The 20,252-nt window shown below is 36.3% G+C and overlaps 1 protein-coding gene across 3 annotated transcripts in view; it reads right to left on the reverse strand.

The window, feature by feature from the left end:
- NBAS (NBAS subunit of NRZ tethering complex) overlaps positions 1-20,252 on the reverse strand; it is a 185,089-nt gene that overhangs the window by 14,992 nt on the left and 149,845 nt on the right. For all 3 annotated transcript variants that reach the window (XM_071807074.1, XM_065834472.2, XM_071807075.1), the window contains 2 exons: positions 7,893-8,032; positions 1,332-1,476 (listed from right to left, as the gene is read on the reverse strand). In XM_071807074.1, coding sequence (XP_071663175.1) covers positions 1,332-1,476; positions 7,893-8,032 — 285 coding nt within the window. The remainder of the gene's footprint in view (positions 1-1,331; positions 1,477-7,892; positions 8,033-20,252) is intronic.

A 20,252-nucleotide genomic window follows, 5' to 3' on the forward strand; every position in this document is an offset into this window, starting at 1 on the left:
AAAAAGTTTACTCAATAAAGAGAACTAAGCAAACCATGACCCACTCTTGAGCAGAACTCTCCGTGAACTGACTGCTGTAAGACAAAGACCCTTGGTAGGATTTGTCTCCCTTGTTCACCGAGGTGAGTTAGAAAATTCTGATTTGATTAAGTTTGTCTACTCCTGTGCATGTGTACTTAGGCCAGCCCCAGGGACAGTGACACCTGCCTTCCATCAAAATTTTTGGTGGAATGAATTAAGAAATGTATTAATCATTTCAGCTTTCTGACACCTTCTAGAATCATGTTTTAAATAGATATCAAACTTGACTCAAATCTGTCTGATTATTAAAAAAAAAAAAAAAACAAAAACAAACAAAACACTCCACCTGTCTGTATTTTAAGCAGAACGTGTTGTTTCTATTCTGCTTCTAGTCTTAACATCAGCTGTTTTCTATAACAGACTGTGATTGTGTGAAGATGATAATAAGGCATTAATCAGCCTACTAAAAATATGCACATGACTACTCTAAAGTTGTGTGAAGTTTATTAAGCATTTCTCAAATCTGTCTTCATTAGTATACAATATTTACGTTCAAAACACTTCAGTAATTTCATGCTTAAGAGATGCTTGTATTGAAGTATGTATACATATTTAAGACAGAGCACCATGATTATTACAAAGCAGTTACTTGTATATTAGTTTTTTCATCACCAACACATTTTCCAAGGATTTCTCACAAAATCTTCAGGCATCTTTTAGTGAGAAAATTACTGATTATATAATTAACAGCTTTTTCCACACTAACATGTATGGCAATACACTATTTAAGACTTTTTATAAATACTTCAAAGAATAATTTATACTAGAACAGACACCTAAAGGTCAGTTAATCCAACCAGCCCCCACTCAAAGCAAATCCAACAAGATAAAATTGCCCATGACACGATCCAGTCAAGTTCTGAATACCTCCAAGGACGGAGATTCCATGTCCCTTCTAAGAATCCACCTATTCTAATATTTCACCACTTTAATGGTGAAAAATGTTCTCTCTGCATGTAATGAGCGTCATCTCTATTGTCTCTTATCCTACCACTAAGCATCTCTGTGAAGAGCCTGGCTCCATCTCCTCTATGTGTTTCCTCATCTGTGTATTTAAAGACAGCAGTATGATCACCCTCAGCCACATCTTCTTCAGACAGAGTGAACCCAGTTCTCTCAGTCTCTCTGCATTTATTGTGCTCCGCTCCTCTAATCACCTTGTTAGATCTCCATTGGTATGGCAACATCTTTCTTGTAGATAGGACCCCAAAACATGACTCATCTCTGTGGTACCCAAAGTTAAAACTTACCTCACCAGGGAGCATGTGCTTTGTTTCATACAGAGAACGGCAGATTTTCAAAATTTCATTTCCTGTGTTCTCCTTTTCCTCAGGTGGGCATCTCTGTAGCATAACAGTTCCCAGTTTCACCCAGGGATTATCATCTGTGCACGATCTGCCCAGAATAAAACAGAGATGTGTTTAGAATATAAATATATACCTCCACCCCCATTTTCTGTAGGTGTTTTTTGTTCATTTGATTGTTTTGTGATGTAAGGTACAATCTCACGAAAGAGAAGAAAGTTTCGAGGCAACCTACTAATCCCGATGCCATCATTCTTTCAATGCAACAAAGAAGCTTAAAGTATTTTGAATTACGACACAGTGCTATAATCCTTGAGGAATCATGCACCGGATAAAGATTGATCAAATTGGAACAGCACAGGAACAGCTTTTCCTGGCTTTATACCAGCTAATTTCCCAAGCAGAATGGTATCGAGGGAGGGAAGACAGAAATCCAGCATTCCTAATTTTGTTTGCTTCGATCACATTCTAACAGCATCTGCCTCTCACGTATCTGTGTCTTGCTTCTGAACAAAGAAAATACTTTCAAGATTTACATTTTAATTTTCAGGTTCAATAAGTACAAACAAAAATAAACTTTTTTTATAGCCCAACCAAACAGCGTAAAGAGTGAAAGTACACGCATCTGTAATTGTTCATTAGCAGATACGGATGCAGATACATTTGTTTCACATATTTAAAATGGTCTTTTCATTCCACATAGAACTTCATGCCATGTCGCTCTTACACAGTCAGACTTACATCAATGGTAGACAGTAGATCCAAGTAATATTTATCACACATGATGGCAAGGCAATGTTTGCTATAAAGCAAGGATGCCCAACTAATTTTCGCTGGGGGCCACATTGGCCTCGCGGTTGCCTTCAAAGGGCCCAAGGTAATTTTAGGACTGTATGTATGTAACTACTGCTACATTTACACAGTCCTAAAATTACCTTGGGCCCTTTGAAGGCAACTGCGAGGCCAATGTGGCCCTCAGCGAAAATGAGTTTGGTGCCCCAACTATAAAGATTTGTTGCTGGGACATTTCTTGGCCTACAGGTGCTACTCGTTAGATCATGGAGATACTTAGGTACTTTTGCCAGGTGTCCTTGCTAGGACCAGATGTATCGACAGAAACAGGGAACATACCGGAGCTTTTAAATGACAGCACAAAGCTTAACACTGGAACACATCCACGCTGTCATTTTCCTAATGTGAATTAAGTTAATGCATTTCAGTTACCATCTACAATGGGCTAAAATTATGCACAATCACAGTTTAGATCATAATTATATTAAGCCACAGTAACACAACCACAATGTTCATCCGTGCATGAACTTAGGAAGGCAGAAAACGTGATTTAAAAATCATCCCAACATCTCTTTTGCTATTAATCAGCCTCCCAAAGACACAGGAAACTTTTCATTATAGCTTGAAGGAAAAAAGAAAAAAAAATCCAAACAAGACCAAATCTGGCAGGTTGTTTTTACAATTTAGTGTAAATTAAGACATACAGCACATGTGGGAAGGAGTAGTGAAGTGCTGCTTTTCAAAGGTATTATTTAGCAGCAATTGTTGAAAGTAACACATTAATATCACTCTAAATGGAGTCTATTAAGAGAGTCTGTTGGATTGACATGTATCAAGGAATAGGTCTGACAACTTTGGAGAGGACAACTACCAATATATACTATTTCATATAATAAAGCTCTCTCCTACTCATCTTTCAAAAGTACATGTTGTAATCAAAGAAAACCAGCTCCAAATGAAGCTGACTTTATATGCCAACATGAAAACCAGACACAGAGATGGCTAGGAACGTGTAACTTGAAATACAAACTAAATAGAAGTCATTATCTTTATTCCTTCTGACAACTTAATTGAAATTTTCCATCAGTCACAGTCACTGAGCTCAGAGCTGCCACAAGCCTGGCTGGAAACAGCCCAGCTCCTCCTCTCCTCTCCTTCCAACCTGATGGGTCGAACCCAAAGACATCAGCATATTCAACAAGCAGAACGTGATGCACTTAATCTATGAACCCCCAGTAAGGTTAGGGGAAGAGAAAAAGCCCTACAGCTCCATCTTTGCCACTGGTTGAATTGACAGCTCCTGCTATGTGATCCATCTCTTGCTCAGAGGCACAGAGAGTCATAACGAATTTCCATTTTTATAGCTGCTACCTCCAGAGTACATTAAGAAAACCTACAAGAATTTCCCGCTAGAAAAAGAACACAGAAATCACACTACAAAACACAGAAGTTAGAAATAACCAGAAAGATGCAAGACCACAAGGCTTGCCATGTGCAGCTTTATTTATTTAAGTATCAGAGATATAGTCTACATATATAAAGCTTTTCTCAACACAACTCCTTAAAATTATTTCAAATATTTGTGTGATTGATTACCAAATATCTGTTACCTGCCATCTCTAAATAAAAACAAGATTCAGTTACCAAAACTCTGACACCTACAGGCAGAATTCAGTTTTCTTCTCTCCTGAATTCTACCTTAGCTCAACTATGATTAAAAAAAACCCCACAACTTACTTTTTCAACATGACAAAAGTAATTATTTCAAAAACACAGCATGAACTTTTTTTTTTCCCCAGTACCAAAAGACAGAAAATTTGGATTAAGTTAAAAAAGAAAGCTGGTCTTCCTGAGTTCCCAAACACCCTACCAATATTTGAAATAAATTTTGAATGTAGGCTGCAAGTTCCAAAGAACTGCAGAACTTTGGATACTGTCAATCATTTAAAAACCAAAAATCTTTATGAAGTGCTTAGAACGACATCTAAATATGAGACATCTAGACAGAAAAGCATCTACGCATAACAAGCGTATGAAAATACAATCTTAAAACTATATGACTTAGAGTGCTGACTGAACCAACCAAGCTATCTCTTCTGTTTCTTCACAGTCAACGTGCCATATTATGATATGAAGAGAATCACATTTGCAGGTGAATAATGAGCATTATTCTAGGTGGAATGTTTTAAAATACAAGAACTCAAACAAACACCAAAAAGCACAGACTTAACATTAACAGAGACATCTCAAAAATTCTTAAAAAAAAAAAAAGCTACTAAAAAGTCCCCAAACTTCAGTTGTTTTGCTTCTCTTTTGAGGCTTTACAGAATGTAAATTGTATTTTCTAGCTTCATATTCAATTCTAAGTACTAGATATTTACTGTTAAGTTGTAAACCAAAATTCTAAATATTCAGATGACTCAGACTTAAATTCCCCAGATCCTGCACATATCATTACACTGGTAGCAAACAATGAGTTAGTAAGAACAACCCTTTTCTGAAGCAGAGGAAAGAATAAGTTAAGATTTTAAAAAAATCTTAATACATATGGCCAAACAACTGGCTCACAGTTTTCCTCTTTGCTCAAGAGTTTCTTAATTCAATTTGCTTTAAAATGAAATTGTTGCAAACCCCACTAATCACGCAGTTCCTTCTCCTTACTCCAACCCAGCCATCAGGGCAGCTGCTTCAGTAACACAATTTCAGGAAGATGTATATAACAACAACAACAACAAAAAACATAAACAAAACAAACCCCAAACAAACCCCAAAACCCATCACACACACAAAAAACAAACAAACAAACAAAACAAAAACTCGACTCACCAAAAAAAAAAATCACACCAAAAAACCACATCACCAGGCTGAGAAGCAGAACTAAATGCTGTTAACATGGCCGTATGCAACACTGGCAGAAGAGGGAAGAGCGAGCAAGAATAAAAGGAGACCCCAGAGCCGAGGACATTTGCAGCAGCCCTACCAAAGATGCAGAGACGGGCATATGACAGTGACCACCAATGACAATGGAGAGAGAGAGGAGAGAAGGTTCAGATAAAGGAGGCAGAAAGGACCCGAAAGGATTGGTGCTGGGCCTGATGTTTTAAAACCAATCATACTTGAGGTAGCAGGATTGAGGGTGGAATGAGGACAAAGCTTCACTTCAGAAGCGCTATTAGTTGTTAAGACAGATGTCTCTAGTTCACTCAAATTCATTTTAATGACAGCACACTGATTATAAAAGTCAAATTTTGAGAACATTTCCGCAGACCAAATATATTATTTCTGTAGATAAGAGAGAGCCAACCAGCTGGAAAGGAATTTGGTGGAGAAGGATCTGGGGTCTTGATAGGCACCACAGTGACCATGAGTGAACAATGTACTCCTGCAGCAAAGAAAGGCAACAGCACCCTGGCTTGAATCAGGACGAGTGTTGCCAGCAGGTTCTTCCCCTCTGCTCAGCACTGGTGAGACATCTGGAGTGCTCAGACTGGTTTTGGGCTTCCCAGCACAAAATGACATGGACATACTGAAGTGAGCCCAGGAAAGTGCCACAAAGACGATAAAGAGATTGGTGTCTCTGTCCCATGCGCAGAGGCTGAGGGAGATGATAGAACTGGGACAAGTTCAGCGTGGAAAAGAGAAGGACTGGGGGAATTTTATCAATTGTATAAATACCTGATGGGGAAAGTAAAGAAGTGGGAGTGTGACTCATCTCAGTGATGCTCAATGACAACACAAAGCCAATGGGCACAAACAGAAACACATTTTACTAAAACATAAGAGAAAACTCTTTGTTGTAGTTGTTGTGGAATCTCCAGTCTTGGAGCCCTTCAAAACCCAAGGCAATGGCCCTGAGCAGCCTGCTCCAGCCTACCCTGCTTTCAGCAGAGCAAGCGGAGTAGACATCTCCAGAGATCCTTTCTGACCTCAGTCATTGCTAAACACATTAAAATCACACAGTGACATAAGGTCATGAGATAATTTACCCTGTTCTCTTGGCCTCTTAGCCAAATTGATTTATTTAAGTCAGAATTGTGACTATTAAATGCCTCGGAGCCATATTACCTACTCTAGACCCTATATGAATTATGATACAGGTGATGCAAGCATTTTGTGCAAACTTTCAGACTTTACCACTCTTGGAAGTAAGAAGTATCCCGCCTCCGAAATGTAATCCACTGTTACTTATAACTACAAATCACATGTAATTCTTATTTTGTTTTTTGTTCTTCTCTTTAGGAAGTCAGTCTGAAGGAAGAGAACACCAAGTGGGAGATAAAATTAAATTATTTTAATTTCTTCTCTTGCAGAGCAGTAGAAAAGAGCTGTCTATATATGAGAAGGGTTTGCCCTTCACAAAATTCTTAGTGTTTCTGTTCAACCCAAGGAAAAATAATATTGCTAATTGCAGCAATATTTAACTCGACCCTTTGTTCCATAACTTTAACATTTTTTTAAATTTTTTTTTTAATCTAAGCTCCCACACACTGTGAGGATCCAATTTTCAATTATGATTAAAACAAAACCAAAGAGGAAAGCTGAATATGAATTTGTGACAGATTACATAGCACACCTTGTACTTCTTTAAGCACTGAAGACAATTTCTATCTCGTAAAACTGTCATAAAGAATTCAGGTTAATGCTTATCCAGAAATTGCAAACAAGCTGCAGGCGTGAAGGTGAATAACCCTTACAGATTACCTTCTAATGAGCCAGCTCTCTCCAAGTCCACTAAAGAGTTACTTTTCATAAAAAGCCACTTTTCTGACAAATCAATGCACATCAACACTTTGGGGAGTGTAATCAAGTTAAAACAGGTTGTAATCAATACCACAGAGTAATTCAATGGAAGCATCATTTAATGTGTCTAACCTCGCTACCATCAGATAAAACATGGCACATTGTACTCACTACCCCAAAATTAATATTAGTGCTGTGCTTGAAATAGATCTGACTTTTGCCTCACAACAGAAGATTATGAATCCTTACATGTCAGAAGCAATCATAAGTTATAGAATAGAACAGCTAAATTTTTTACCTTTAAATGTGTTCAGAAAGTCACACACAAAAATCAAAGGACTGATAAAAAATAATGTAGTTAAGATGTTCCAAACTAGCACTTTCAGTAAATACCCATTCTGATGGGTACAATGCCAAAGTTTCAAATAATTATTCTCATTTTAAATTGGTGGTTTAGGATATGTCTAGTACATATTCTTTACTTCTGGATACTTTATTCAGAGATAGAAATAATAGGTACTGGATCTAGAAAAGAGAAGCACCATTGCTTCGTACCGTTACCCTCATAGACCTCCTGCAGACTGTCTGCCACAGCCTCCTGAACATTGACTTCCAAAGGGTTTTCTGTACAGTATAACTTTGAATGGAAAAAATAGTCAGAACTTTGTATTCCTTTTTATAGATTTTGTACATATAGCCAAAAATAAGAGCAAAACACGTAACTTTAAATTTAAGTAGATATTAATAGAAAAACCTCCTCTGCAACAGTTCAGGCAATAAAATGGTTTTCTGCCTGCTCCATGATGCATACTACATACGCATAGGTAGTTTTTACAAGAAACTGATTATTCAATTCTGCTTTAAATAAACCATTTATTTTCCCCACTGTGACGTTTTCCAAAGGTCATACTCCTTTTGGCCGTATTTGAATTGACGTAGAACTCTTGTTAAAGGATTGTTTGAAGAAATGTTTACCTGTTGCTCACGTCCATTGGTGGCCAAGCTTGAAGGAGTAAAACCAAATGCTGAAACTCCGATGGACTGTGACTGGACTCAAGAAGTCTGAGGAAGAGAGAATATCTTTTTTCTTCATTTTCAACATCTGTTATCTCTACCTGGGGAGGTGGGAAAAAAAAAAAAAAGTTGGTTTTGTTTTGTTTTTTATAAGAAACCAATGATTTAAAAATCAATCAACAAACAATCTGTGAAGGATATAATTTTCAATTACAAGCAAATAAAACAGGAGAGCCCACAGATGATGGTAAATGACTTAGCTGTACATTCCTAATACAATGTAACCCCACACAAGTATCTTCACTGATGAGTTCACGGGATCTTATGTCTGTGTTCTTCAACCAACCAAAAATTCCTTTAATTTCCTTCTCTTGATATATAGAAATACATACATACACTTATATGTCTTTTTAAATAATAGGCATGTCTAGTGCTTCCGTAATATATATTACTCTCACTCACCTATGAAAATTCAATGGTTTTATCTCAATTCATAGCATGTAATATTTTCTCCCACAGGAAAGAGCCCTGAAAGATGATTCTAAATTAATTTACCCAGTGATGAACCTTTACTGACAGATACTGTAAGATTTCTCAATATAGGTGTTTAAACCTAAGAAAAACAAAATCCCAGCCACCAGACGACTCTATCTCAGGAAAAGTGTCCACCTAAGTTTAAATCCTGCAGCTTCTGCCAGGACTTGAATTCACTTCAGTTGATGGCAGGTTCTTTTATAGATAATTACTGCTTGCAGTTCTCACGGTAAAAAAGCACAAGGTAAAAGGTCTGACTGTTGAAGGAAAGTTGCTGTAAATGAAAACCAACTTGCCACTAAATGAGAAGCAGCTTCTGTTTAAAAGTTTGGCTATCACACTAGGAGGGCTTTCACAAAACTGAATTCACTGTCTCTACCTGACATACAAAAGTTCTTGGAGTTTAAAAATCATTTCTTACAATAACAAGGTATCTTCCCCTGTGTTATTAACATACTCTAACATTCAATATTTCCTCCAAACTTTGAGAAGTTCCAGGATATCAAGCACTTCAGTTCCATCTGTAATTCCGCTGAAGATACACAGCATTAACTGTTAACTTTTCTGTTTCAGCCCAAGCAGTTCTAAAACATCAAAGATGGACAAAGTTTTCCTTAGTTCCACAGCTATTCTAAAAGATTAAAGATCATGCTCCCATCTTTTCAAAGCAACTCTGATATATCAAGGGCAAATTTTTCAAAGGAGGTCAGAAAACAAAGATTACTGATGTGTTTATTAAGTTGCCTACATAATTTGTAACTTTAAAATACTTAGTGTTGAAAAACTGTTCACTTCTGTCTCCATGGTACATCTGAAAGCTCTGCAGACTAAAACATTTTACACAGTGAAGAAATGTTTCTGAAATCTGTTCATCTAATGTACCTTTCTGTACTGTAAATGTCACATAGCAGGCATCAGTTATCCACTTCCAATATTCTGAAATTCCATCTATATTTGTTAATATAAAATACTATCTTCAATATTTAAATCACAAGGCTGAGAAGAAAAGGGAGAACAGTAAAGGGTAAAAGGGACATAAGCCATGCTAACCTCTAAGGATTAAAAATATTTAGCAAATTATGTAACATCTAGACAACAGAAACTCTCACATCGCTTCATCTATCCCCAAACTCCTTTTTCAGACAACTAACTCTTTAAATATTTAAACCAAGTAAGCAGCATTCTGGATGGCCCACTGAGTACATTTTAGTATATTTGCACAAATAGCATGTTACTTCAAAACACAGACTAAATGTTCATATCTCTCTGATGATAACCGTAAAAATGGAAGAAACAGCACAGATGAGAAAAGCTGTCACAGAAATTGAGCCATTAGTAGTAGAAAATAGATGAGAATAGATCAGACATCCTATTTAACATGAACTGAATTCCAATAATTCTGCCTAATAATGCACCTTTTTTTACAGTTGTACAGGCTTACAGCATTTTTATGAGGTTAACTAATCTAGCATTATAATCTTGTGTTTTGGACAGCTGGATCCTTGCAACATTATTGCTCATAACAACACACATATTAATATGACCAAAGAAAATCAGAAGTAACTTTCTGTTCTTAAACACCGTGTGCATTTCTGCAACATTTCTTTCTACAATGGCCTTTTTCAAGTCACCTTCAACAAACTTTCTATGGTGTTAGTTATTTATAGTTTTTTAAGAAAATTATTGGAAATTCATTTTTTATACAGCATTTTAAGTGGATGTCACTTCCATCTACTGTGAAACAGGTGAGATAAGAAAGTAGTGACATAGTGCCTAAGTATGCTTATCTTTAGGAGTGCATGTGGTGATCTAAAATTGCAGCACTAAGGACAGATGAAATGGTTAATGAAAGAGGAATAAATTGAAAATACTTAAGTACTGATGGGTACATGATAAGTATGATTACTTAAAAAAAAAAAAAAAATTAAATGACTATTGTTATCCTGCCTTCAAGTCCCCACCCCTCCATCTTTTAATTCTTAGCTATTTTCCCTTCCTCAATGTATCTTATGCTTCTGCTGCATTTATCAGTTGTCCCTACACTCCACATACATCTGTGTTTCACTCCTGTGGTAACGTGACTGTTAACTTTTTTTGAAACAGAAAAGCTGAGGTTCAGATGCAAACCCATGCTTAGACACTGAGAATGCCTGTGTCACAATGGTCACACAGTCAAATGCATCAGGAATATTTTTCAGAAGTATTCTGGAGTTGAAAACGTTGTCAAATACACGCCAACTCTGAAAAGACTGGGTCCACACTTCACATTGCACTTTGATAAGCAGTCCTGCTGGTTCAAATGAGATTGCATAATGTCCAAAACTGTACCTTCTGAGAAGCTGCTGTATTTAATTTGTGTGTATGTGCCTTTGCACAATCAAGATGATTGAAATCTAAGCACGATTTGCTCCCTAGCATCACTAGAAAAATCCTAATGAGAAGATCCAACACTATGCACCAGAAACACATTTAAAATCTTCATTTCAAGGTACTGTTGTTCTTCTAAAACAAAGATACACTTTAAAGTCAAATATCATTAAAGTAGCAATATTAGCTATTATGAAGTAAATCACGGCACTTGGCTTAAACATCTTGCGCACTGCTTTATAGTTTGAATGACAAGGTACCTTGTCTTCTCTCTAGTTCTTTCCTCACAATTCTCAAGAAATAGGAGTTACAATCAAACCATGAAAAAAAGTGAAAGTTCCTTGCTACAAGAAAGCAATATGTTGAAGCAGCACATTGAAACTAAGGGGTTTTTTATTTAGATTTGCCATGCATATACATATGTTTTGTGTGTTTGTGCGTGTATGCACATAGAACATAGGTTTTCCTCTGCATCATCTCCTCTTTGCAAGGCTGAGGGAGAGCACGGTGAGGAAGCAGACACCTCACACGGCACATACAGAGCACGTTCTGTGTTAAAAGGAAGAAATTTCATCTCAACAGAGATGAAATTTAGCTAAGATGAAGTTACCATGGTTAGGTAAGTCTGTTGTTTTGTGGTAATAACACAGAAAAAAAAGAGTAAAAATTCCACTTTTAACTGAACACTGTAGCAACTCAGAATGATCCATTCAGATGACTCTGAATATTGTAACGCAACAGCGCTGCATTTTTACCAGTGTGATCATCTTTACATCACAGTAATGGGACAGTGTAAGTCAGCTTTCCCATTTTTTATTTTAAACAAAACCCCCAAACATTCTTCCGAACTACTCAAAGGCTATGCAAGGATAACCTGCCATGAACAGCTCAGAGCCTTGATAGCACAAGTGCCTGTTAAGAAGAATCTGTCACTAAACAGAATAATGAGGAGGGCAGTAAGGAGTATGCTTGAATTTCAGATGATCCCTACGGAATAAGAAAAAAGAAAAAAGAAGCAGAAAGCAAGGACTTTCACTTTAACAACAGACTGGCTCAACTGTGTCTTGTTTTTCCCTAGTTTCATGCCTTCTCTTTGGCAGTGGAACACAGCTGGCTTCATGTTTTTCATTAAAATAATAGGCTGCACAAATATTTACCACAATGGGAAAGCCAATTAGGAGAATTAATTTTAGAAATTATACTCATGATAGATTATAAAATGAAATACAAATTAAGTAAAACCAAACCTTATGTTAAACTGTTAAAATACACAATTTCATTATCAACAAGAGACTACATATGTTTAAAATCCAGACCACACAAACATCTGCCCATGTCAATGTTCCTTAAAACAACATATAGGAAACGAACAAAGCAAAATATAGGCTACAGAAACAGCACTAGGTGTTGCTTAAAACTGCATTAGATACTACCAGCTGTCTGAATCAGTGCAAACTCCTCTTATTCGTATGTTCTCCTCCTGAGCACTTTGCTTTTACATATATTCCCAGTTTCTCCTGTTATGTTGTTATTATTCATCCTAAGTGGTTAGGATGGCCCATAAAGGAGTTCTGACTCATCCTATATTATCATTGCTTAATAAAGGTAAAAATCAGTCCACCTTTCCCAAATACTGACCAAGACAGTAAATTGAAAACATTTCTGAATGGGAATGCAAACTGCAGCTACAGCATGCAGCAGCTATGGTTCACTAGAACACAAAAGTCAGATTTTCTTTTTACCTGAGATACATTATTTTGCATGTCTCAAGTAGATGACTCACCAGTAGCAGAGACCTGACACTGCATATGTTCAATAACCCATCCCCTTAAAGGGAGAGCTCTGAACTTGCTGTAACTTGCAAATCTTAAGAAAACTAAAACACTGTTGAAAAAAATAGTGCTGGAGTACACTTATTTATCAAACGATTGGCCAAAATGTCTTAGTTCTTACATCATTTTGCTAGTAGGAAGTTATAGCAGACAGAATTCCTACAAGCTTTTAAAAACATTTGGTTTTATATAAAATCCATGTGAACTATATGGGCACAGGTGCTCTACTGCTAAAGTCTAAATGATAAGAGGAATCTGGCAGTTGGTTGAGACACTTCTAATCTCTTCAACTACACAGTACCTGAGGACAAACAAAGCCTTTGTCTGACTTCAGCCATCCTGAGCAAATTTGGAAGGCATATTCTTTATATCCAGTGCTGAAATAAAAACTTAACACACTCACAATCCCTTCCCAAACTGTTCTGCCTCATAATAAAATCTTTCAAAGATTTATATAGTCCTCTTCCCTCTAGTAGATGCCCAAAATGTTGAAAGCGCTCAACACATTTTATTCACTTTCATTGTGCAAAGTTTTGACTCATCACCTTGTTCCATAGATTTCTTACTGCTTTACAGATACTTATCACACATGACACACATGAAGGAGTCCCAATATGAAAATTTCCCTCAAAAGTTTGTTACATAATATTTTATAAAAACTGTAAAATGACGTACTTGAAGAATGATAAGGTTAAATAAAGTTGTGGACATCATACATGACTGATAAAGAAAACCTTTGGCATGGCAGTCCACAGGATTTAGTTCAGTACATTATGTCAATCTTGAAAGTGAAGTTAGTTTAAAATCATTACTGACAGCAACAGTGGAATATATATATATTCTAATTGTGTCCTTGAGGCACAGATATCTACTACATAATATTCTCACAATCGTAAATGACAGACACACCTGATAGAGTTATAAATGCTTTATTGCTAAAGCTATATAATTTGAGAATCTGTCACTGATCAACACAGCTGACAACCTAGGGAGGGTTTTGTTGAAGAAATAGAAATGCCAATAAAAAGATCCAGCCAACCCAAACCTTTCCTTCCCCTGAGACAAAATACAAAAAGCTGCTTATTTGCATATAAGTACAGTGAGCAAGGAAAGTAATCTAGACAGACCTCTGTCTCCTTCTGCCCAATGAAATCTGTTCTGCAATTACATTTTTACTCCCTGTGAACATGGCAAACCATGTTTCCATCAACAGACCTTGCTCACTATTAAAACTAGCGTTCTAAGGATACAATCGATAAGGGCATGTTTGTAGCCAAAGAATCGAGATGCAGAAACCAGAAAAAAATATTTTCTTTCATTATAATCATTTGTTCACTGAGAAAAGCTGCATCCATGCTTAAAACCAAGTCCCTATATTAAAGTCAGAGACATTTGTGGTTTCCAAGAGCTGCAACCAAAACCCTACTGATTTAGAGGATTATAAAATCCATTTTATTACATCTACCAGATTGTAAATGTAAATATTTCAAAATATGTTCATGTTCCTCACTGCAGCATAAATTTGAATTAATATGGCATTGAAAACAGAAACACTAAGCAGGCACTTGAGTAGTCCTTTATTGCTATAATGCATTCTCAATTCATCAGGAGTCCCTTGTAAAATGCACTATGTTTTTATTTAGCTTCCCCACCTCCCCACCTGACACCTGGGCCCTAGTGGTAGAGAATTCATCTATACTTCATTTTAAATTACTAGGTAGATCTGACATGAAAGATTTTCTTCAGATTTGAGATGGGGAATGCTGATGCTAAAACTTGCTTCCACTCATTATGTAGGGATTAGCAAGGCTCACAAGCAATGACTGAAACCATTGATAACAATTTGATAGAATTTCTGTAATTGCCTTCCTGGCGTGATGTTCATGGCACAAAAATACAAAAGTCTTGTCTTAAGGAATTTACAATCAGGCATATCAGCAAAGAAAGTACTGTCTTTCCTACACAAACAGGTCAGACAGGGCTGGTCACTGAAGAATTTGATCTTCCCATTCCGGGTCAACCTGTGGTCCATCGTTCCCTATTCTGCTGGTACTTACACAGCTACTGAAAAGCCTGCACAAACATAAGTTACTGGAACTGGAAGCACATGAAGGCAAAGCAAAGCAAAGCAAAAGCAAAAGCTTGTTACAAAGGACCTATAAAATTAAAGACTAAGTCAAATAGGTAAAGTTAACTACTCACAAAATGAACACGAATGTGAAAAATCACCAGTAAAAACAAACTGCAAAATTACCTTTGAACCAAGTTACATTAAAAAAAAAGTCGTATGCCGATGGATGTCATTTGAGAAGTCCATCTTTCCTTTAGCACAGATGAGTTTTACCTCCTAGAAATACATTCCAAATATACTCCCCTAGTGACAGAGAAACCTGTCAGTTTTAAATAAGACTTTTTCATCTTACTTTTTCCATCTACCCAAGTTCACTTGTGGATAATCCAACTTTCAATTCGATTTGGATCTTGGTAAATGGAAATATATTACATAGTACTAAGTCAAAGCTGAGAGATGGTTTTAGAAATTGTTCTATTGGTCTCACAAATGCCCCCACAGCATGATGGAATACAGTCCTATTTTATGAAAAAACACTGTAGTGGTTTTGAGCCTGGACCGATGTTGCAGATTAAATTCCCTTGCTTGAAAGAAGTATTTCTGAAGCTATGCCTATGGAGTTATCCTAAATAATAAACCGCAACAACTTTATTGAGGAAAATCAGTAAATCCGTATGTCATGATGCAGTACAGCCCATCTTCTCTACTTAAAAACAAAAACAACAACAAAACCAACGAAAATAAACAAAACTCCAGCACATTCAAAATGCGGTCGATATAACCTGAGACAGCAAAGCAAACACCTGTTTCACATCTCCCCTCCATCCCAGTTTAAGACCAACGATCAGACAGGAGTTCTTGGTGGACAATATACCAAGTCCTGAACTCACAAACGGAATGCTGGCTGCTATGACCCAGGCTTTGGAAAAACAGCCACTGCTTGACAGACCAGAAAGAAGTGTCTGCTATCAAAACACCAATCTTAGAGCAATCAGGACAAAATTAAAACTGAGGGCAAGACTTTTGCATGGCCAAGTATGTTCAGAACCCATAGCTTTCTACCTTAAAGGAGGGAGAACTCTGGGGTCAGGCTTTCTTGTGCTTTCCCCCAAAGCTAGGTGCCACATATTAAAATTATTGTGAATATATTTGCTGACCACACACGGAAGGCTGCTGCACACAGGTACTAGAGGGATGTGCATAGTCTCACAGGTCAAATCCTGCTCAGACTCGAGTCAATGAACAGGATAAGCAAGTTATGGGATTCAAGTATAAAAACAAATCAACCAGAAGTCTACTGGTGATGAATCAAACAAAGCCTCGGACACATGTTAAGTTGCTTGTTGAGCAGAAATATCCAAGAACTTTTTTCTTCCAAACTGATTTATATAGTGTTTAATTTCTTATCTGCTTGATATGCAGCTCACTAAGAAATGCATATATAGTCAGTAAACACAAATGTGTTGCCTAATGCATAAAAATGTGTAACTCGTGCAGAAAATAAAATCCATTCATTTGTATTCTGCAGACTATCTCCTAATATGCAAATACATTTCAGCACAGAGAAAACCTCTGAAGACTTTACATAGATATTGATAGAGAGATAAGGGCAAATAAAGAAAAGAAATATGCCTTTGAAAGATTTATATAACTAGCTAGCTAAAGCTGGGACAGGATTAACATACGTGTAATTTAAAATGTATATTGACTAGGTGTCAGATAATAGGTAATAATTTGGATCTATGTAAATCATGGCTAAAACTAACATCTGTGCAACGCAAGGGACTTAAAAACATCTAAGCCATTTTACTTGTATGTGCCAGCTACTAATAACTGTTTCATATCACATAGTCTATGTATAATATAGATACTCTACATCTAGAACAGAAAAGGGTGTTGGAAGATGCAGCCTGGGAATGACAAGATTTTAATCCTTAAATATTACTTTTAACTTTAAACTGTTAAATTTCCATCAGCCATTTCGCCTCATACCTTGTACAAGTGGCTCTTCAATTTACCTTTTCTGATCATCACTACCATCAAGAAGCAATGTGTATTCAACTGTATGTATAACTGCTGTCTCGATAATCAAAGTCTGCAATTCTTGCTAATAGAGGAAAAATGAATTTAAAAGCCTTTTTCATGTAAATGAAAACTTGTCAAAATTAACCTTTCCAAATGTCATCCTGCAGATAGGCTAAACTGACAAAGTTAGAGATGCATTTTTAAACAGAACAACCCACAATAAACTAAGACATCCTCTTTTGGGAACAACATGTTGATGTTGACTGCTATTTTAAGTAATATTTATTTAAGCTGTAAAAACTGAAATAAATTAGTAGCTCTGTTGCAGCCATAAAAATAATCAGAAGGCAGCAGACAGCGTCATGCAACTGTCATATTAAATGGCATTATGTAAGTATTGCAAATGCAGGTTTTCTTTTTGATTTGATGTAGTCACAGGTCCTAGCGGTCACAGTAATTATAGGTGAGTCTCTATGTAGTAAAAGCAACAGTGTGGGGAAAAAACCCTCACTTTATCAATCAACATGAACTATCAGAAATTATTAACAACTACTTTTAATACCTGAGAGAGGTTCCTCAGATGATAGAGTTTACAGACCTCTAAATAAAAAGTGTCAGCTAGCAAGATGGTTAACAGATAAGATAAAACTGTTTCAAAAAAAGCGTGGCATCAACTGAACATCACAGTTGTTAATATAAAAAAACTCATTTAAGTTATTAACCAAATAATGTCTAAAGAAAAACAGTTTTATCATTTACTTATATTTTCAAAAGGTTTTTAACAATATGCCTCACTAGAAACCACTGAAAAAACTTGATTCACTAACAGGAACAAAACCAAAAAATGCAAACAAATAAACAGTTTATGATCAAACAGTAAAGGTAAAAAGCAGAATTTTTCATGATTTCATGACTGCTTCTACACTTATATAAATTAAGTGATACTTTTGGAGGAATGAAAGCATTGAATAGTTAATACTGCACACAAGTGAGCTAGCTTATATTTGCCAATGACACTGTAGAAAGAAACCCTCAATTGACTCCAAAAGAAAAAAAAATCTAAGCAAAGTAAATGACTATACGATAGCAAATAGAACACTGGTAGAATCACCATATTTTCAAGTACGCTAAATTAGCTTCATTGAGTCAAAACAGGAACCTGAACCTCACTGAATGCAAAACAAAGACCTCTGGTTGATGTACAGCTGAAGTCAAGAGGGCAATCCAGGCGGTGGGATGCCTATGCATGGACTGCTCATTTCCACAAGGACATCGCATTCACTTCTGCAGTTCTCTCCTTTCAGCATGTATAATGCATATCAGAGTGGGCTCTGAGATAGAGGGAGAATGGTTACAGGCATCGATAACACTGCGGATGAGGTAACATGACTGGAATTGTTTACGCAGATGGAGTAAACAACAGAATAAGGAAAAAAGTGACGAACTACAAAAAACAGAGCAGGGACCTTGATTTTCTGGATTTTGATACCCTATAAAAAAATAGACCACCACCACATACCAAATCACATAAAGAGGTACAAAAATATAAAATAATAAAAAAAATATTCTTCTACAAAATTTTACAGTCAACGTTGCACAGTGCACCAATGCCAAGCATTTAGCAAGAGACATCCACGGTTGAATCACAGTTCATCCACCAATTTCTTTGCAACATAATCACAGAACTTTGAATACATCACTAATGAGCTCCTAATTTTTCTGAAACCGAGATAGACGCAGAATATGCAAGATTTAAACCATTCTCCACTTATACCTTCATTACAGAAAAGCTCTTACAGAAACTGGATTATCACCCGTGAATCCACTCCAGAGCATTCTTATCTCCCTTTGAAGTAACTGCTGCCTGCCAGAGAATACGGAACACCCAGGGCTCCCATTCAAAACCGTCATGCTCACTCAAGCTATACTGCTTTTCTCTCCACTTTGTCTTATCCGTTTTACTTGCGTAGTTAATGGAAAACATTTAATTTGCATCTTAAAGTACTTAATTAATCATACATGCTACAATTTATATTCTTAGAAAAAAAAAAACATTTCACATGTTCGCGTATGGATAAATTGCATCTTCAAGGAACGGAAATTACTGTTTCAAAATATTAATTAAAATTGAAATTAAATTTCTTAAACTTCATTTTTATGTATTACCAGTAGAGAAACAATGTCTCTAGAATTACAAACAATGTTGTAACAAATTTACTCAAAGCTGATAGGACCATAAATCTTTCTTCTAATTAAGCATATTTCACAAATAAAAGTTGGCTGAGGATTAAACAGGTACAGCTCCTCCACCTTTATTTTGCCAAGTCAAGCTAAACACAGGTCATTGTTACCTGATAAATTACTTCAGCAAAATGACATTGGAATTCTTAAATCTCATTCTGATTTCCAAATATTGATTTAAGTGCAGCTGACACAAGCAAAGGCAATGGGAAATAGTTAAAAAACACAAGACACTGAATTGAGGCCTTTCTTTATGAAGTTATATGAAGAAATACCATGTAAACAGATATAAATCCTTTATATACTGGGGGAAGAGGGAAAAAGAGCAATGGACGTTTGACAGCCATACTCAAGTTATCAGAAAGTCATTATGTTAATGTAGACATTATTAAGGTCACTGAGACACATAAAACTTGCATATGCTACCTATAAATTGGCTATATGAAACACGAGCAAATGTGTGGAGAATATACACGACACAAATACAAATTAATCTGGGAATTTTTCAAAGCTAAACTTTAGGGGGAAAAAAACCAACAACCAAACACATAAAAAAAAGAAAGGTGCCTAAAGTTACAATCTTAAATTCATTTTAGAAATCCCTTCCAGTTTTCAAAAATGCTCTGTATACCCCAAGATCATGAAAAAAACATAATATAACAATGTGAAGGGAAAGCCTAATGACATTACCTTCTCTAAATGGCAAAGCTATTTGCATTTAAGTGCCAAGCAAATAGTAATTACATTTTGCATTTGCATAATAATTAAACAACCCTTTAAGGCAAGGTGTGTCTTACAGAAGCTTCACAATTATTAAACCAAGGGTTACTTTAAGATAAGAAGTTATGTACAGAGGCTTTGTTAACGCTGTTGTAACTTACTGGGGCAAAACTCTTCGTACTGTAACTTATGTCTTGTAACTGGTCACTGAACTGAATGACTATGTATGCACACAAACTGTTGATACCTACACGTTAGACAGTGCGGTGAGTCAGTACAGACTATATTTTTACATATTATATGCAAACAAATCGATTTCCCTTCTTAGCTGGATAAAGTTAAAATTTGATAGGAACATTCAAAACCACTTTTTTCTCCCCTCCCCCCCAACTTTTTTTTAATATATAAAAAGTCAGTATTTTGACCCATATTTTTCATGCACCAGTTAACTAGAAAATTACAAAACCTGAAGAGCTCAGATACAGTCCACCAAGGGCATTAAAGACAACATATGCCTCCTCCCTCCAGCAG

The sequence above is a fragment of the Patagioenas fasciata genome, chromosome 3, assembly GCF_037038585.1.
Source record: "Patagioenas fasciata isolate bPatFas1 chromosome 3, bPatFas1.hap1, whole genome shotgun sequence".
Lineage (NCBI taxonomy): Eukaryota > Metazoa > Chordata > Aves > Columbiformes > Columbidae > Patagioenas > Patagioenas fasciata.